Genomic DNA, 20,951 nt, shown 5'->3' with positions numbered 1-20,951 from the left:
ATTGATTGATCTCATGTTATTTAGGTGGAAAGATCCATCAGTTTCGGCTAATGTTGGGGAAAAAAACGGTTCATTTACTGAGGCCACCCAAACCATACTAGCCTTCCCTGAGGTCAGTAGTTGATACGCTTGGATTCCGATTTCCCAGGTGCCACTGAATATACAGAAACCTTGGAGGCTGCTCAATTTGTGACAAAGGGGCTGGATGAGGCAACTGTTGTTCACCTTACCCACAATGAGGATTTTGCTGCAAAATTCTGGGTATTCCTATGGAAAGTTCTAGCATCTGAAATTCCTTCTCCTCTGCTGATCTCTTGGCCTGGACCAGCTGGAATAATTCATTTGAAAGACTCTGTCTGACCTGGCGATGCGTTTGTTATGAGACATTAAAATATGGCACCAACAAAGGCATTCCTCGCACGGATCTGGTCATTTATTCATTCAATTGTATTTATTGAGCACTTTTTATCTACAGAGCACTGTACTAAGCACAATAAGAATAATGATGATTATGTTATCTGTTAGGTGCTTACTATGTGCCAAGCACTGCACAATCTAAGCAGGAGGCCCATCTGCTGATAGGTGAATTATCTTAGTTCTGGGTGGCATTTTGAATACTTCTTACTCTTACAGTTTCTTACCTCTTTGACATGGGCATCATCAAAATACATCCATTTGCGGATCTTTGTTTGGAAGAAGAAAGTGGAGTAATGTTTGCCGTAGTAACAGATCATTCCCACTAAATAGAGTTCAGCCTGTTTAGCCCGGTCATCTGTCACCCTAAAAAACAACTGTGGAAAAAGGAGGAGGAAAAATAATACACTTAGATAATAATAATAATTTTGGTAAAGCGCTTACTATGTGCAGAGCACTGTTCTAAGCGCTGGGGTAGATACAGGGTAATCAGTTGTCCCACGTGAGGCTCACAGTCTTCATCCCCATTTTATTAATTCATTCATTCAATAGTATTTATTGAGCGCTTACTATGTGCAGAGCACTGTACTAAGCACTTGGAATGTACAAATCAGTAACAGAGACAGTCCCTGCCCTTTTACGGGCTTACAGTCTAATAAGGGGAGATAGACAGACAAAAACAATAGCAATAAATAGAATCAAGATCATTTTACAGATGAGGTAACTGAGGGCCCAGAGAAGTTAAGTGACTTGCCCACAGTCACACAGCTGACAAGTGGCAGAGCTGGAATTCGAACCCATGACCTCTGACTCCCAAGCCCGTGTTCTTTTCACTGAGCCACATAGCATTCTATCAGAGTATCTCATTTTATTTCATGAACAGTCCCAAATTAAACTGTTAATTCTCTGAATCCTCTCCTTTAGCTAAAACAAAATTTTCCTACTGGCTTGAAAATATACTGAGCTAGCAATTTTTACCTGTGATTGTGTGTAAGTGGAAACTGCATATGGGGCAGTAAAGAAGATGGGAGGGACATAACTACTGCATGCCCCTCTCTCAGCAGTTTTTCCTTCTGTCTTGGGCAGTAGATGTCTAGTGCAGGGATAAACTGATGTCATTGTCTGCCTCCTTTCAAATCAATATATTCCTTCTGCCCCGTCCCTCCAAGTTACATGCCAGCTGTCCCAAAGACACACCCATTTTCCAGAGTATTCTTTCTCACCAAACAGTCTTGTGGTAACTGAGTTAGGGTTATCTGAAGCCTCCCTGCCCAAAGCCACACCTCTCTACAGTTGGCTTAGAATTCTCCACAAAAGTCACTACCCATGCCTATCACTTTGGTCAAATTATTTCTTATCACCTTCAGATTCCTGGTTAGAGTTACAGTATTTACTGAATGCTTACTGTGCCCCATACAATGTGCTAAGTGCTGAAGAAAATTCAAGATAAACAGTTCAGACACAGTCCCTGTCCTACAAGGGACTCAAAACCTAGTTGGGAGAGGACCCAAAGGCAAAAGTAATGAATCACAGACAAAGAGAGCATCAAAGAATCAAAAATTACGGGCATAGATAAGTAGAAAGACAGATAAACATACTTGAAGAGGAAGTTCTGACGTTTTTCCTCCACAGACTCTCAAGTCCTCCAAACAGACAGTCCTATTCTACCTTCATCACCTGCTACTGCCCCTTTCTTAATATATGGTTGTGAAGGTATTTATTAAGCACTTACTTTGCGCCAAACACTGTGCTAAGCAATGAGGAGATAGTCACGGTCCCACATGGGGTTCACGGTCTAAGAGGGAGGGAGAACAGTGATCGAATCTTACATCCCCAGAAGTAGAGTGGCCTAGACCGTTGGCCTGGAAGTCAGAAGGACACAGGTTCTAATCCCAGCTCTGCCACTTGTCTGCTGTATGACCTTGGGCAAGTCACTTCACTTCTCTTGGCCTCAGTTTCCTCATCTGTAAAATGGGGATCAAGACTGTGAGCCCCATGTAGGACAAAGATTGTGTCCAACCTGATTAGCTCATATCTACCCCAGAGCTTAGGATAGGGCCCGGCACATAGTAAGCACTTAACAAATGCCATAAAAAATTTCAGATCTCATACAACTAAGGAAAATTCTAAGAAGAACAGGCAATGTGCCAAAATTCAAAACCAGCTTTACATTCCAACATTTAAAACAGCCACCACAATGTTAGAACCAAGAAAAATGGCATAGCTCTGCTGCATGACTTTGGGCGAGTCACTTAACTTCTCTGTGCCTCAGTTTCCTCCCTCATCTGCAAAATGGGTGCTGAGATTGTGAGCCCCAAGTGGGACCCGCTTACCTTGTACCTACCTCAGCTTGTAGCACACAGTAAGTGTTCACCAAATACCATCATCATTAATATCACATTTATTTATGTATTTGTTCATTTATGGATTACTGCCCCCACTTCTCTCACTCTTAATTATAGTATTCACCTACTTTCTCCAAGGTGACTCTCAAAGGTCAGGGATCTGGTCTTTTATTTACTTTGAATAATCCACAAGCATATAGTATATTAGTCTGCAACACTCAGCGATCAATAAATTACTGTTGAAACTCTAACCCTATGAAGAGGGACTGTGTCCCTTCTGTTTTCTGAACTCTCACCTCAACCCTAAATTTGCAACATCCAGTACAGTGCATGGCTCTCATATGATCTATGTTAATTTAATGGATAATCATTCAATGGTCTTTCTCGAAAGTTTACTATGTGCTGAGCCCTGTCCAAAGTGCTTGGGAGAGTCCAATACAACAGAGTTGGTAGACACATTCCTTGCCCACAGTGAGTTTACAGTCTTCGAGGTGGGGGAAGACAGACATTAATACAAATAACTGATTTATTAGACTCACATCTCCAAGTTTGAGGCAGGTGCCCAGACTGTGAATGACATCTTCCGCCAGATCTGAGTGGTCCGAGTCCCACACCAATCCAATGGTGATGATTTGTGGAGCGTTCATCAGGACCCGGCGGATCCGGATCTTTTCTCCACAGTTACTCTGAAAAACACGTGTAATCATTCCACCCTGTTCGCTTCATCTTTCTCTTTTCCCCTTCAGAGTATCGGGTTCTAAGTGGAAAAGGGATTTAAAGTGAAAGGGAGGACCACTGTCCCAACTGCATCAGTGGATCTCTTCTGCCTAATGGGAATTGTGACGCTGAAGGAGACGATTCTGTTACTAAAGGAAAAGACCATGAGGGTGGAATAGAAAGGGGGAAGATTGAGAGGGCGAATAAAGAATCAAGAAGGAAAATAGGGACCATCTTGTCAGGCAGCAGACGAACTGTTCTTTTCTACTTTTAACTATCCTGTTTCCACGTTCATTCACCAACATGTTAATTAACTCTAAAGTCCGGAAACAAGGGCTGGCAAGTCTGGCCAGAAAAAAAGCCTTGCAAATTTAGTCGGTTTATTGTATTTATTCAGCGCTTACTGTGTGCAGAACACTGTAATAATAATAATAATATTGGTATTTATTAAGCACTTACTATGTGCCGAGCACTGTCCTAAGCGCTGGGGTAGATACAGAATAATCAGGTTGTCCCACGTGAGGCTCACAGTCTTAATCCCCATTTTACAGACGAGGGAACTGAGACACCGAGAAGTTAAGTGATTTGCCCACAGTCACACAGCTGACAAGTGGCAAAGCCAGGATTCGAACCTATGACCTCTGACTCCCAAGCCCGGGCTCTTTCCACTGAGCCACGCTGCTTCTCACTGTACTAAGTGTTTGGGAGAGTACAATATAACAATAAACACACACATTCCCTGCCCACAACAAACTTACAGTCTAGATATTTACTGGCTGAATGAGCGCCCAACTCTTGACTCTCCCACTCTCACTTCCCCATCCTCGTGCAAATTCTTCAGGGCCACATACACCCAGCATTATCAAGCCTACTGACCCTGACTCATTCCTACTATTTCCTTAGAACTCTGTCCCTCTTACCTCCACCTAATCTTCTGCCTCTCTCAGAGTTCCTTAAAGCCGCGCCCTCTCCATCAGTTTACTAACCGGACAGTTCCGCAAGTCTCCCATGGTACTGGCATTCTGAAGCAGTTCTCCAAACATGCCCGGGGAAGGCTTCTCTCGTCTTTCCAGCATGCAAATCGCCTGATTGCTTCAGAGTAGAAAATGGAGGAGGTTGGAATCAATCAGTGGTATTCCTCAAGCCCTTATTATGTGCAGACCACTTTATTAAACGCTTGGGAGCATATAATTAAACAGAATACGCAGACACAATCCCTGTCCATAATGAGCTACGGAGGGAAAAATATGTCGTCATTCATCCAACAAGTTTTATCCAATCTTTTTATTCACTTATTTTCTGGGCTCTCTGCACAAAGTCTTTGAGCTCCAGACATAAATAAGTGAACTCTCGCTAGAGAAATTTGACTGAATAACCTATCGATTAATCAATCTTGTTTATTGAGCGCTTACTGTGTGCAGAGCATTGTACAAATGCTTGGGAGTAAAATATTACAGAGTTGGTAGACACATTTCCTGGCCACAACAGCTTACAGTATAGAGGGGAGAAAGACATTAATATAAATGAATAAATTATGGTAATAATAATAATAATAATGGATGATGATGGTATTTGTTAAGCACTTACTACGTGCCAAGGACTGTTCTAAGCGCTGGAGTAGATACAAGGGAATCAGGTTGTACTATGTGGGGCTCACAGTCTTAGTCCCCATTTAACAGATGAGGTAACTGAGGCACAGAGAAGTTAAGTGACTTGCCCAAAGTCACACAGCTGCCAGGTGGAAGATGTAGGATTTGAACCCATAACCTCTGACTCCCAAGCCTGTGCTATTTCCACTGAGCCACGCTGCTTCTTATGGTAGGTGTGTTCGTGGCCCACAGTGAGCTTACAGTCTACAAAGAAGCATGGCTCAGTGGAAAGAGCCCGGGGCTCGGGAGTCAGAGGTTATGGGTTCAAATCCCGGATCTGCCACCTGGCAGCTGACTTTGGGCAAGTCACTTAACTTCTCTGTGCCTCAGTTCCCTCATCTGTCAAATGGGGATTAAGACTGCGAGCCTCACGTGGGACAACCTGATTACCTTGTATCTCCCCCAGTGCTTTGAACAGTGCTTGGCACATAGTGTTTAACAAATACCATTATCATTATTATTATTATTATTACAGGGAGGATACCTAGCTCCTCCCTGACACTGTAACCTCAGGATCTGGGGATTCCAGTTGCCACTTTTTAGCTGAGCCCTCGAGTTGAGAAGGGAAAAAGGTAATCTTGGAGGACTCCACTGCTGGGGAAGAGAACTTCTTCTCTCTCCTTCCCTATGTCTCAGCTAGAAGGAGATACAGATAAAAGGAAATTGTGGGGCATAATATCTGAGGGTGTTCTGTCTACTACTTGGAACCAAAAGGCCAGGCACTCTTACACGAGTGCCTCAGGCTACCCATATTTCTTAGGAAACTCAATCGGCCTTAGCATCAATCTTAACTTCTTCCAAAGCTGATTTTTCCCAAGAGTCAGGATGGTTCATATTCAACCCAAAACTCTGCCTCTTTCGGAGAGTTCCCATTCTACAACTCCTCTGTAACAAAGTACTGGGGAATGCAATCAGGGACCTCAGGATAGAGAGGAGAACTGAGACATAGGGAAGGAGAGAGAAGGAGTTCTCTTCCCCAGCAGCAGAGTCCTCAGAGTTCACTTTCTTCCCCTCTCAGCTCCAGGGCTCAGCTGAAAAGTCGGGGACTGGAATCCTCAGATCCTGAGGCTGCAGTGTCAGGGAGGAGTATCCCTGTGATAACATATGAAAGCCATCCTTTCTTAATATTTAAGGCCCACCTATAATGTAGCCATGTCTCCTAACAGCGGGGCCCATGTTACTTAGAAAAGATCTAAAACCAACTGCATCAATGAGGGCCAACACCCTACCCCAATAAAACTTCTGAAACTCACCAAAGGGAAGTGGTGGAGATGTAATGTACCATCTGGATAAAAGGCAGGGGATCAGATGTAGCTCCACAACTAGTGCACACGCACTGAATAGGAAAAGGAAAGCACAACAAAGCAGAGATGAGCATTACTGGAAGCCTGAAAAAATGCCCCTTTGTCAACTCTCCGAATCAGAAACAGTTATAAAAGTCTTGAGGGACGGGCTTTCGAGGAGGAGGCGGCAGCATCTCACCTGCTCAAACAAGGTCATAGCAAACTTCTGGTGAGAAATACAGTGATGTGCAGTGCAGATGTCTTCTTTAGTCTCATCTGCGATATGGAAGTGAATCCGCATCAGGAGGTTCTCCTGTCAGGGAAGTAAATGCAGCACTAGTTACACAACTTGTGAAGTAGAAAAAAATGTACAGATCAACTACCAGAGGTCTCCAAGAGGTCTTTGGGATTTTTACATTTCCCCTGCCTTCCTACTGAAATCCCCCAACTGTCACTTTTCCCTTTCCATCACCCTCTTTATCCATCTCTCTCCCCTACCTCTCTGAACAAAATCACTTCTCAGCACTCTCTGGTTTCTGTCTCTCCCTTGTTCTAACCCCCATCTCGCTCCTGTCACCCAACTTTCTTCCCACCACCTGCCTTCCTTACTGTTTTCTCCTCCTCCCTCATCCTCTTCTTTTCTCTTTTTGCCACTTTCCTCCATCCGTACCCATCATTCCTGTTCTTTCTGCAACAGCAACACTTAGGGGACAGCAAAGAAGGCCACCCCCTTCATTCTTTCCACGTCTGAAATGATAGGGTTGCAGCAGCAGAGGAAGTGGAACTGACAAGGAAGGTCTGATGCCGCTGCTGAAATGAATTTGCTCACAGAATTTGCAATTTCTGTGATAGGGAGGAGAGGCAGGGGAAGACCTTATCTCAGTCTCTAGTTACCCCTACTCCTAAACATCCCCTTCCTTTGCTGTCATATACAAATTGCCATTCTTAGCTTTTGAAGATGAAGCTACAGATGATAAGATCCTGTCCCTGTGTCAAGAAAAGGTTCATCAGAATGGTTCTTTGTGAGCCACGCTTGAGTTCGGAGAGGCTGGCATCATTGAGGTCATCTTTTCTTATGCTGTCTGTCTCTGCTGACCTAGGCAGGTCTCATACCAAATGGCAAATTGCAATAACTGCATATGCTCAGCACTCTTGCTATGGCTAACCTATAAAAGCATAATTAGCTAAGCAGTTCATACACAAATGAATCAATCTCTTAGATGGCACGACATAAAAGCCAGTATGGCACCCACTGATCCCCAATTTGCTGGATATTGGAGAGTCACTGTGCATGCCCAGATCAGCAGGTTCCCCTACTTACTAATATAGATGAACAATTAGCTAAAGAATGAAGCCCATTAAAGATGACACTTTAAAACAGCCTGTACGTCTCCATCTGTCCCTCTAATAATGGAGAATTATGGCACTGGTTTACAATCACTTCTGTCCAAAGTCAATGACCGCCTCCAAAGTCTCTCAGACTGTAACCACTGAGAGTCACTCGTAGGTGTCAGCACGTAGTCTGTATAAGGGAGTTGGCTACAAGGAGAATGCCACACCTGTCCTGTGGGGGCTGGTGAGCTGTTCTTTCCAGGAATGAGTCCAAATGGGCATTCTCTACGGACAGTATTTCACAATCACTTCCCCATCTCTGTTGTAGGTTGGGTCACAGACTCTGGCACCTTTGACATGATGACTCATAAACGTTATCTTCCAGACAGACTCTTTCCCCTACAACAACTGAAGTGCATTCTTGTGAAGAGACAGTGGAGAGACTATGCACTTTTCAAATCAGTGACATGGACCCCACGCCCCCTCCCACACACCAAAGAGGGACTGTGCTGGGATACTCACAAAGCACTCTGCTGCATCATCCATGATTCCCAACTGGAACCGCTGCTCATCCTGAAAGGTCTTTGCCAGGGCACTGCGGAGTGTGTCAGAGGGAAGCACTTTCTCACTGCTACACTGAAATTGGTTGAAGATACCCTTTTGGGAGGAGAAGAAAAGGGAAGAGAATAAAGTTTTTATTCCTTTAAGCAATAACCATAGATGGTGTATTTGCAGTGTGCTTTGATCTTGTGGAGGAAATCAGCTTCATACTAAAAATACACTTATAGTTCTACTAAAAAGCCTCAAGACTGTAAGCTCCTTCTGGGCAGGGGATGTATCGGCTAATTCTGTTGTATTGTACTCTCCCAAGCGCCTAGTACAGTGCTCGGCACCCAGTAACCACTCAATAAATACCAGTGGTTAATAATAATAATTCTGGTACCTGTTAAGCACTTACTGTGTGCCAGGCACTGTTCTAAGCGCTGAGGTAGATACAAGATAATTGGGTTGGATGCAGTCGGTGTCCCATTTAGGACTCACAGTCTTAAACCCCAATTTACAGATTGGGGAACTGAGACCCGGAGAATTTAAGTGACTGATTAATGTACCGAAGGGATTTCCGGGCCTGAGCTTGCCAAGAGGTTAGGGAAGAACCTGTGGATTTAGGCTTTTCTCCACCCCACAGTGTCACTTGTCCCAAGCTCAGGGAAACTCTACTGGAAGGGAGTTTCTGATTTTTGTCCCTCCAGAGATTCCCATGGTTCTCAAACTTGAGAAAAAGAGAAGTGGGTGAGAAGAAGGGGTGAGACAGGGAAGGGAAATCTTGCAATATGGAAGGTTAAAATTAACTTAATTTTATATTCATATTGAATTGAAATTGCAAAGTCTTCAACCATCAATTCAGAGCTTGTACTCTCCCCGCAAGTCAAATCCTGTCAAAATCAAGATGAGTTCTTTGGAACAAGCAGAGTGAGGCCTCTGCAGAGCCAACTCAAGCCTCAAAGCTACCCCAGCTTTGAATAGCCCCATTTAGGGGGCTCCAAAATGTGAAAACTGAGCCAGGCAGAGCCAGAACACACCATGTTTGGGTCTTCTCCACAGTGTACACAGAGCCTGGGTAAGAGGTGTGCACTGGCTTAGCAGAGGCCAGGCCCACTGCCTGAACAAACCTAGTGTCCTTAGAATAAGGGAAACCTGCTCTTTCTTGGCTCTCAGACTAAGCAGGAAACCAAGAATGGATGGGTTTAGACTTCAGGATACGGTCTGGTTTGGGTTTGTGCAGAGCAGGCATTACATAACTGAGAGGCCCACAGTTCTGCCCATATCATTTTAAAACGTGTGTCAGTTTTCTAAAATGGAAACTGGGGCACATCACTCCCCTCCTCAGTGAAGGGCAGCACACACATATATAGATAGATAAATTCTCTTTCACTTCATTCCTTATTCTTCATAATCCAACTTCCAACCTTCCCCAACTCAGTCTTCCTTATCTCCAACCCACTGCTTATGCCCTTCCTCTCCAGATCTGCAATGTCCACTCACTTCCACCTCTCATGATCCTGTCTCTCCCCTCCCCTTCTTCAAAACCCACCTCCTCCTCCAGACAGTATAATCAGATCAATCTCTCTACTTTTGTCAGTCCTGCCATTCCCCTAGCCACCTCATCAACTAGTTCGTCATTGATATAATCACCAGATTTAACTACCCTCTTTTAAAATACTGAATTTCTGTCCATTTATATCTCCTTTTCTTCATCCTTCAGGCTGTAAACTCCTTCAAGGCAGGGAGTGTACCTTATTCTGCCACTTCCTAGAACAATCCCCTACACATTTTAGGTGCTCAATAAATACTGCCGCTGCTGATCTCCTGTCTTCAGACTCTTCAAAGCCCCAGCTAAAACCCCTTCAGGCTGACCATTCCAAGGAGGCATTCCTAAGGAAGTGCCAAAATGCATGGCTCAGGTTGGGCTTCGGCTGCTTCAGGCCCAATGGGAGGGTGGGCAGGGCCAGGGAACAAGGCTTCGATGCTACCTAAAGGGAAGTCTTGTCTTATGCCGTTGAGTCGTCTCCGACCCATAGCAACGCCATGGACGCATCTCTCCCAGAACTCCCCACCTCCATCGGCAATCGTTCTGGGAATGGATCCAAAGAGCTTTTTTGGTAAAAATACAGAAGTGGTTTACTCTGCCTCCTTCCGCACAGTAAACTTGAGTCTCTGCCCTCGACTCTTTCCCATGCCTCTGCTGCTCGGCATGGGTGAGCTTTGACTTGTAACTGAATGCCTTCCACTCGCTAGCCACTGGCCAAGCTAGGAATGGAATGGGCATGCCTCTGCTTGACTCTCCCTCCTGTAGTCGAGACTGAAAGAGTACTGGAAACTCTTCAGGTGCAACCCTGAGAGGGGTTAAAGGGAGTTACTGACGGGGAAAAGAAAGGGGGACAAGAGAGCCTCATGTGTTCCCAAATGGAGCAGAACTGATGTCAGAAGACCCAGGTGGGCCACTCCACATTCTGCCAGCTCCTGAATGGGCAAGCAGCTTTACGAAGGGCTCAGTCCATTACAGTTGACTCCCACCCTAGACCACAAAAAAAATCAATTTAATCTTCAAGTGTAGCCTCAACCCTCCTTAGATAAGGGAGAAACTGTCGAGGACTCTCTAGGAGTTGAAATGAATGTGATTACCTCATTTTGTCTAATCAAATCAATTTGGATAAAACTTGTTTCAGTAGAGAAGCAGCATGGCTCAGTGGAAAGAGCACGGGCTTTGGAGTCAGAGGTCATGAGTTCAAATCCCGGCTCGGCCACTTGTCAGCTGTGTGACTGTGGGCAAGTCACTTAACTTCTCTGGGCCTCAGTTACCTCAACTGTAAAATGGGGATTAAGACTGTGAGCCCCCATGTGGGACAACCTGATTCCCCTATGTCTACCCCAGCGCTTAGAACAGTGCTCGGCACATAGTAAGCGCTTAACAAATACCAACATTATTATTAAGCTCTCCCAGGGTGCAGCATGATCAGGGTAAAACCACAAGGTATAGAGGTGGTGGGGCAAGCAGATATAGATCCTTCTGGAGTGCCAGTCAACATTCTCCAGTGCACCACTAGGCCTAGATCTAGCCTGGGGGAAACATGACAGTGGTATTCAAAATTATCTGGAAGCAAGTTAAACAACCCAGCCATCAACAAGCAGCGTGACCTAGTGGAGCAAGCATGGACCTGGGAGTCAGAAGGACCTAGTAATAACAGTAATAGTAAGCCCTCAACAAGTGTCATAATTACTGTGTGCCAAGCACTGTTCTAAGTATTGGGGTAGATACAAATGAATCAGGTTGGACACAGTCCCTGTCCCACATGGGGCTCACACTCTTAATCCCCATTTGATAGATGAGGGAACTGAGGCCCAAGGTTGCACAGCAGACGGGGGTGGAGCCGTCATTAGAACCCAGGTCCTTCTCCACCTCTCCACCTTCAAAGCCTTATTGAAGGCACCTCTCCTCCAAGAGGCCTCCCCTGACTAAGCCCTCATTTCCTCTTTTCCCACTCCCTTCTGCACTATTCTCGCACTTCCATTTGCACCCTTTATTCATTCATTCATTCATTCATTCAATAGTATTTATTGAGCGCTTACTATGTGCAGAGCACTGTACTAAGCGCTTGGAATGTACAAATCGGTAACAGATAGAGACAGTCCCTGCCCTTTGACGGGCTTATGGTCTAATCGGGGGAGACGGGCAGACAAGAACAATGGCAATAAATAGAATCAAGGGGAAGAACATCTCATAAAAACAATTGCAAATAAATAGAATCAGGGTGATGTACATCTCATTAAACAAAATAAATAGGGTGATAAAGATATATACAGTTGAGTGGACGAGTACAGTGCTGAGGGGGTGGGATAGGAGAGGGGGAGGAGGAGAGGGAAAGGGGGGAGAAGAGGGTTTAGCTGCGGAGAGGTGAAGGGGGGAGTAGAGGGAGCAGAGGGAAGAAGGGGGGAGCTCAGTCTGGGAAGGCCTCTTGGAGGAGGTGAGTTTTAAGTAGGGATTTGAAGAGGGGAAGAGAATTAGATTGATGGAGGTGAGGAGGGAGGGCATTCCAGGACCACGGGAGGATGTGGGCCAGGGGTCGACGGCGGGATAGGCGAGCAAGGGGCGGTGAGGAGGTGGGCGGCAGAGAAGCGGAGCATGCGGGGTGGGCGGTAGAAAGAAAGAAGGGAGGAGAGGTAGGAAGGGGCAAGATGATGGAGAGCCTTGAAGCCTAGAGTGAGGAGTTTTTGTTTTGAGCGGAGGTTGATAGGTAACCATTGGAGGTGTTTAAGAAGGGGAGTGTCAGGCCCAGAACATTTTTGCAGGAAGATGAGCCAGGCAGCAGAGTGAAGAATAGACTGGAGCAGGGCGAGAGAGGAGGAAGGGAGATCAGAGAGAAGGCTGACCCAGTAGTCTAGCCGGGATATAACGAGAGCCTGTAGCAGTAAGGTAACCGTTTGGGTGGAGAGGAAAGGGCGGATCTTGGCGATACTGTAAAGGTGAGACCAGCAGGTCTTGGTAACGGATCGGATGTTTATTCACCCCTTCCTCAGCCCCACAGCACTTACGTACATATCAGTAATTTATGTTATTTACATGAATGTCTGTCTCCCACTCTAGTCTGTGAGCTTGTTGTGGGCAGGGGATGTGTACTTTGTTATATTGTACTCTCCCAAGTGCTTAGTACAGTGTTTTGCACATATTAAGTGCTCAGTGATACGACTGGTTGATTGACCGATTGGTCCCAGTCCTGAAGTCTTGGGACTGAGGCTCCTCTGTCATTCTCAGCCCCAGCCTCAGCAGAAACAGCAGCTGCAGGGATGAATGAGGCTCTGAAATCATCTTCACAACCTGGTCTATAACTGCTGACAATTTTTATCCCGAACGAGAAGGCTCTAAATACCTCTTTCGGCAACATCTTTGCTTTCTTACTGAATTACTCCCTCTGGTTTCGCTCGGCTTTTGTTGGGAAGGGGGCGGGTGGACTAGGGCTAAAGCTGCTTACGTCTCACGATCTATGAAGTTTCAGCGGTCAGGGTCGCTGAGGCACAAAGCCCCTCTGTTGAACCAGCACACTGACGCCTGTATGTCACTCAAACAGAATGCAAGAGCTCGAACCAGCCTCATTTTGTCCTTTTTCTCCCGCCCACCTTTCTCAGAGGGGTGATACTTTGCATACCGTAAAAAGCCAAGAACATTTTGTTCAGAAGTATGAACAGGTGGCAGTTCCAACAGAGATCAACAACTGGGATTCCTCCAATTGCAGAGCTCCACAGGAGAAAGCACTTCTCCCTACAAATTCCCAGAAGGACTCAGAGTAGCAGACAACAAAAAGCTCCTGCACTGTTACACCCCTATTTACATAAAAGAAAACTGAAAAAGCCTCCACGCTCTTCAAAGCCCAGGATGATTATATTTTCTGAATAATCTCAGGTTTGGGGACTGGAACAGAAGTGTTAAGTCTCTTTTAAAAGCGCTCATTAATTCCACTGATGATGAAGCAGTGTTATCTCTAGAAGACGTTGCCACGTTCCATGTGGTGCTCACAGTCTTGATTCCGCATTTTACAGATGAAGTGACTGAGCCACTTCATCTCCCTTCCCCGTTACTTTTTCCCAGGACAATCGGAATTGTATATTTAATCTCCACAGACTTTAGAGACTGTGTAAATGCCCTACTTTAGAACACATTCATTTTTATAAATGGCTTCTGAAGTTTATTGCAAACACTGTTTTATGTTTCTGTTCTTAAAAGCAATTTAGAAAGTTTTTCATGGACTGAAGCTAATCCCAAGGAAGCTGTGTTAATGTGAAAAACCACCAGGACCACTCCTTAAAACCAGTGATAACTAGTGAATATCACTGATTACACTGCATTTGTAGTAGTCCCTTGGGAGAGTACAAGAGAGTCAAAACACAAGTTCCCCAGCCCTCAAGGAGCTGAGTAACCATGGGCAAGTCACTTCACTTCTCCGTGCCTCAATTACCTCATCTGTAAAATGGGGATTAAGACTGCGAGCCCATGTGTGACATGGACTGTGTCCAATCTAACTTGTATCTACCCCAGATCTTAGTACAGTCCCTGGCACATGGGTAAGCTCTTGACAAATACCATATTTTTTAAAAAGGAGATTATAATCTACTGGGGGAGACAAACATACAAAAATTACTTACAAATAGTGGGAACGTGAGAAAGAACAAAGGCCTAACAGGAAGTAACACAAAGGTCAGGTGAAATAAATGAATACATAATTGAGTAGACAAATGACTACGCATATGTACGTAAATGCTAAGGATTGGAATTAAATATTTAAATGCTAAAGATGGCTGTTGGGTATACTCGACTAGGGTGTGGCCAAATAATCAGGGAAGACTTCCTAAAAGAGGTGAGGTTTTAGATGGGCTTTAAAGATGGGGAGACCTGTCGTTTGGCAGATTTGATAAAGGTGTTCTTTGCTGGACAAACCCTTTTAGTGATGGGTTGGAATCGTTGGTATAGATAGGAGAGCTTGGGAGGAATGGAAAATTCAGCCTCTGGAAGATTAGCTAGAAAAGAAAGAAGAAAGTTATGTTGAAAATGGTCAAAAGAGCTTATATGTAAAATGGAGAAAGCTGACAGCAGGCTTTGAGGCCATCTTTGAAGAGTTTTTGCCTGATGTGGATGCAGATGGGCAGCTATTGGAAGTTGCAGAAGAAGGTCAAGATGTATGTCAAGCTCATTCTTGAAGATGATCTGGGCATCAGTGTGTCATGAGGTAAGATGAAGATGGAAAGTGCAGTGAGGAGGCTGAAACTACAGCCTAACGGAGACATGAAAAGAGTCTGAACAAGGTTACTACCTTTTCACATACTCCAGACAGTATAATCAGATCAATCTTCTTTTGTCAATCCTGCCATTCCCCTAGCCACCTCATCAACTAGTTTGTCATTGATATAATCAGCAGATTTAACTACCCTCTTTTTAAATATTGAATTTCTGCCCATTCATATCTCCTTTTCTTCATCCTTCAGGCTGTAAACTCCTTAAAGGTAGGGAGTGTTCCTTATTCAGCCACTACCTAGAACAAATCCCTACACACTTTAGGTGCTCAATAAATACTATCGTGGATAAATGTGGATATGGTGGATATGGGCAAAACTGGAAGAACTGAACATTTGATTGAATGGGACAGTTGAAAGACAGGGAAATGTCTATGATCAATTGAATTTATTGAGCGCTTACTGTGTGCAGAGCCCTGTACTGAGTGCTTGGGAGCGTATAATACAAGAGAGTTGGTAGGCACGTTCCTTGCCTGCAACGAGTTTACAGTCTAGAGGGGGAGACAGATATTAATATAAATACATTACAGATGTATACATAAATGTTGCAGGGATGGGAAGGGAGATGAATAAAGGGAGCAAGTCACGGTGAGGCAGAAGAAAGTAGGAAAAGAGGAAAGGGGAGTGTTGTCACGGAAGACCCTCTTGAGGGAGATGGGCCTTCAATAAGGCTTTGAAGGGTGGGGAGAGTAATTGTCAGATTTGAGGAAGGCAAGGGGTCAGAAGTGAGATAGATCAGAATTAGACATGAATTAGACATTAGACATGTTAAGTTTGAATTTGTTTGAGTCAGAATTAGACATTTTGAGTTTGAGGTGCGGGTGGGCGAGAGGAAATGTGGGATTGTAGATTAGGTGAGAGGGGCTGGAGAGGAAATCATCTACAAAATGGTGGAAGTGGAAGGTATGCAGGCAAATGAGCTTCTGGGAAGAGTAAATGTACAGAGAGAAGAATAAAGGGTTCCAGAATAGGGCCTTGTGGGACACCAACCATTAGTGGGTGAGGCCAAGGAAAAACTGGTGAAAGGGACAGAAAAACCCCAGTGCCACAGTACTGACGTAAATGTGCAAATATTCTGATACTCTTCTAGCACTCTTATCTGAAACTTATTTTAATGTCTTGTCTCCCCCATACTCTGTGAATTCCTTGTGGTCAGGGATCACATATACCAACTCCATTTACTGTACTTTTCCAAGTGCTTAGTAGAGGGCTCTGCAACCAGTAGTGACTCAATGTATGCCAATGATCGATGGAAAAAGAGCAACCAGGGAGGTAACAAGAGAACCACAAGAGAATTGTGTTGGTAAAATCAAGTTTAGGGAGTGCTTCCAGGAAAGGGAAGTGATCCACAGTGTCAAAGACAGCCAAGAAGTAGAGGATTAAGACAGAGCAGAATAGACTGTAAGCTTGTTGTGGACAGGGAAACTGTCTACCACCTCTGTTGTACTGTACCTTCCTTCCTAAGCGCTCAGTACAATGCTCTGCACAGAGCAAGCGGTCAGTAAACACCACTGACTGATTAATAGAGTACATTAGATTTGGCAAGGAGGCGGTGACAGGAGACCTTGTAAAAAAGAAGTCTCAGGAGAGTGAAAAAAGGTGAATACCTAACCTCTCTGGAATTCTAAAATTGCTTAACTTTGGCAGGGATTGAGTTTCAAGAAATGAAAGATTTTATTTGATTTTCTTCTATTATTGGTGTCTTTTAAATTCAAATCACTTGCCTCTCCTTTTACCTAATTTTCCAATATATCTTTAGTCTTAGAAAATATTACAACCATCTATAAAAACAAATATCTGTGTGTACTATGTCCTGAGTATTCACATCTCTATTTACAACTTCCATATTTATGTCTATAATTGCCCCTCTTTTTTGCATAAATTTTGCAATCCCCAAATAGCAAACGGGGGTGAGGCTATGAAACCAGAGAATTAAATATAGCGACGGGGAGAGTCAGGGGGGAAAGAAAGAAAAAAAAAGGGAGGAAAGAAGGAACAGTAAGATGGGTACTTGGGGCTGACTGTCTGCTACTGCATTCTCCCAAGTGCTGCATTCACTAGGCAACTGAATTGAGTTGGCAATTCAATAGACAACTCCCACCCCGCCCCTCCCCCCAGACCCTGGATCACTCCCATTTTAAAGAAACAACTCCCTTTCCCCTTAGCATTGTCTTTCTGGCCCTTCCCCTTTTTCTACCCCAGCATGTGTCCATTTTAAAGAAGAAACTCTTCTTTGGTCTTACTGTATTCTGGTTCCCCCAGACCCTTGGGAAAGGGTTGGGTGCTGGCCATTATATAACCTATACCCTGAGAGGAGAGGGAAATGAAGCTGTTGTTTCAGCAATAGCAGTGGGCAAGAACTTTATTTCAAGTATGAGTTTGAGGGACATTTCTCATATCTCTGGTTTATGATAACGAACACCTTAAAATCTGGGGGTGTTCTAGCTGAGAAATAGTCTCAGTGGGTGGAAAATCTGGAACCCTAATTTACAAAATCCTGCAATGTCTGCAGTCCGAGAAAGATTCAGGGACAACCAGGCTGAAGTCAGGGCTGGTAGAGAGTAAGAGTCCGTAAATGGAAGTTACAGTCAAGAAAATCCCCTGAGGTTATCTGAACCATTCCAGAGCAGCAGGATTCAGAGCAAAAAGAAAACCAACAGGCGTTTAAGTGACTAAAAGCAGGTGTTTCCCTTTAAACTTCACTCTTCTATTGTGTAAAAAGCCATTGGGCCCATGTGCAGCAAATTTCAGTTAACACAAAATATAAAATCTATAAGATAATAATTATGGTATTTGTTAAGTGCTTACTATGTACCAGGCACTGTACTAAGCACTAGGGTAAATACAAGCAAATCGGGTTGGACACAGTCCTTGTCCCACGTGGGGCTCGCAGTCTCAATCCCCATTTTACAGATGAGGTAAGTGAGGCCTGGAGAAGTGTACCTTTCTAGAAGTGTGCCTGTCTACTTGTTTTGTTTTATTGTCTGTCTCCCCCTTCTAGACTGTGAGCCTGTTGTTGGGTAGGGGTTGCCTCTATCTGTTGCTGAATTGTACTTTCCATGCGCTTAGTACAGTGCTCTGCACACAGTAAACGCTCAATAAATACGAATGAAGTGACTTGCCCAAGTTCACACAGCAGACAAGTGGCTGAACCTGGATTAGGATCCATGACCTTCTGACTCCAGTGCTATATCCACTAAGCCATGCTGCTTCCAAGATATATAGATACATACACACATATATATTCTGTAAAGAGTCATAAAGATTCAGAATTTATTTTAGTATTTTGATACTCTGAACCTATAATCAAAAATGGGGGAGTGGGAGGCAGGGATGCATGAGACTAAAAGGGACTCATTTTGGGTGTGACTCAAACACCTTCATTCAAGGCTGTGAGATCATTCAGATATAAAAAAAACCTGACCATCGGCTATACAACACTCAATCACTTTGCCCTCCTACCTAACCTCGCTGATCTCCCACTACAACCCAGCCCACATACTTTGCTCCTCTTATACCGACCTACTCACTGTACCTCGATCTCATCTATCTCGCCCCTGACCTCTCACCCATGTCCTGATGCATCATCCTCTCTTCATATCTCACAGACGATCACTCTCCCCACCTTCAAAGCCTCACTGAAAGCCCATCTTCTCCAAGAGGCCTTCCCCGACTAAGACCTCACTTCCTCTTCTCCCTCTCCCTTCTGCATCACCCTTATACTTGGATTTGCAAGCTTCATTCACGTCTCCCTCCGCCTCACAGCACTTATGTACATATCCATAATTTATTTATATTAATGTCTCCTCCCTGTGTTAAACTCGTTGTGGACAGGGAATGTGTCTACCAGCTCTGTTACACTGTACTCTCCAAAGAGCTGAGTACAATACTCTTCACACAGTAAACACTCAATAAATAAGAATGACCACTGTACTAAGCACTTGGAAGAGTACAACAAAGTTGGTTTCCCTGCTCACTGTACTTTGACCTCATATATCTCGCCGCCAACTTTGACCAACTGCTTGCTCATCCATATCCTCCCTCAGGCCTCCAGCTCTTCAAAACCCTCCTAGAATCACATCTCATCTGAGAGGCTTTCCTTGATTATGCCCTCATTTCCCTTATCTGCTCCTCCTTCTGTGTTAACTAAGCACTTGGTCTGCTCCAATTTATCCACTGATTGATTCATTCATTCATTCAATCAATCGTATTTATTGCTTATTCACCCCTCTCTCAACCCCACAGCACCTATGTACATATTCATAGTTTACTTCAATATCTCTCATCCCCTCTAGACTGGAAGCTTGTTGTGGCCAAGGAACAGGTCTATCAGTTAGACTGCACTCTTCTAATCGATTTGTATAGTGCTTTGTGCACAATAAGTGCTCAATAAATAGTATTGATTGATCAACCGATATAATCATGTCATTCCTTAATGATGGTATTGGAGCAGTGAATATGTGTCAAGGACTATTCTAAGTGCTGGGGTAGGTACTAGTTAATTAGATGTTGAACACAGTTCCTGTCCCACATGGGGCTCCTATCTGTGGCCGAATTGTACGTTCCAAGCGTTTAGTACAGTGCTCTGCACATAGTAAGCACTCAATAAATACTATTGAATGAATGAATAAATAGGAAGGAGGACAGATATTGAATTCCTATTTTACAGATGAGGAAACTGAGGCACAGAGAAGTTAAATGACTTGCTCAGGGTCACCCAGCAGGCAACTAACTGGAATTAGAACCCAGGTCCTCTGACTCCTAGGGTCATGATCTTTCTGCCAGGCAACACCTCCTTGTGACAACAAAAGAGCACAGGCCCTGGAGTAGGAGGGCATGGGTTCTAATCCCAGCTCCACCACTTGGCTGCTGGGAGACCTTGGGTAAGATACTTCACTTCTCTATGCCTCAGTTCCCACATCTGCAAAATGCTGTTCTCCCTTCTACTTAGACTGTGAAACCCAGGTGGGACTCCATCATCTTCTATCTAACTCAGCACTGAGTAGAGTGTCCTGCATGCTATAAGCACTTACCAAATAGTAATAATAATATTGGTATTTGTTAAGCGCTTACTATGTGCCAAGCACTGTTCTAAGCGCTGAGGTAGATACAAGGTAATCAGGTTGTCCCACATGGGGCTCACAATCTTAATCCCCATTTTACAGATGAGGTAACTGAAGCACAGAGAAGCTAAGTGGTTTGCCCAAGGTCACACAGCAGACGAGTGGCGGAGCCGGGATTAGACACCACGTCCACTGACTCCCATGCCCGTGCTCTTTCCACTATGCCATGCTGCTTCTCAAATACCACAATTAGTATTATTAACAAATACCATTATCATAGTTATTATTATTAACATTCTAAATCATTTCTACCTAGACCCCTTTTTCCTATGGACCACATTTCTATCTCTTTCACAGTTATTGCTACTTTTTAAATTGGTTCTAAATTCTGTGGAATTTTAGAATAAAGCTTTATTCTATATGAATAAGAAGCCTAAAATTGGACCATACTTTCTGCATTATAAATTAAATGATAAGCAAGGGGGATGATGTGCACACAGTGTCTAGGATCAGATTGACCCCTGGAGACCTGTCTGTACCTGATAGTTCCTTTCAGGAAGTTCCAGGAATCGGGCTACAAATTAGAACTTGGGTTCAAAACCTGCCTCCGCCACGTGTCTGCTGTGTGGCCTTGGGCAAGTCATTGAACTTTCTGGGCCTCAGTTACCACATCTGTAAAGTGAGGATTAAGACTGTGAGTTCCATGTGGAATAGGGATTGTAGTCCAACCCGATTAGCTTGTATCTACCCCAGCACTTAATAGAGTGCCTGGCACAGAGTAAGTGCTTTACAATACCAAATTGCAAC

General features: G+C 44.3%; 1 protein-coding gene and 1 non-coding gene across 7 annotated transcripts in view; both read right to left on the bottom strand.

Moving 5' to 3' along the window:
* The window catches only part of USP54 (ubiquitin specific peptidase 54), a 128,620-nt gene that overhangs the window by 35,111 nt on the left and 72,558 nt on the right, over window positions 1-20,951 (bottom strand). For 5 of the 6 annotated variants that reach the window (XM_029060220.2, XM_029060219.2, XM_039911569.1 and 2 more), the window contains 6 exons: window positions 8,263-8,397; window positions 6,608-6,721; window positions 6,379-6,461; window positions 4,463-4,568; window positions 3,299-3,445; window positions 642-791 (listed from right to left, as the gene is read on the bottom strand). In XM_029060220.2, the coding sequence (XP_028916053.1) occupies window positions 642-791; window positions 3,299-3,445; window positions 4,463-4,568; window positions 6,379-6,461; window positions 6,608-6,721; window positions 8,263-8,397 (735 nt within the window). Of the gene's footprint in view, window positions 1-641; window positions 792-3,298; window positions 3,446-4,462; window positions 4,569-6,378; window positions 6,462-6,607; window positions 6,722-7,967; window positions 8,132-8,262; window positions 8,398-20,951 lie in introns of those variants that run through there. The other variant, XM_029060218.2, reaches the window with a different exon arrangement.
* LOC114810670 lies at window positions 10,507-10,644 on the bottom strand. Its single transcript, XR_003758365.1, has one exon. It is a non-coding gene; the product is annotated as a small nucleolar RNA SNORA7 (small nucleolar RNA).

This window comes from Ornithorhynchus anatinus, chromosome 3 (assembly GCF_004115215.2).
Source record: "Ornithorhynchus anatinus isolate Pmale09 chromosome 3, mOrnAna1.pri.v4, whole genome shotgun sequence".
Taxonomy (NCBI): Eukaryota; Metazoa; Chordata; class Mammalia; order Monotremata; family Ornithorhynchidae; genus Ornithorhynchus; species Ornithorhynchus anatinus.
Note: the sequence above shows the minus strand (reverse complement) of the source record. Positions and strands in the feature narration are given on the sequence as shown.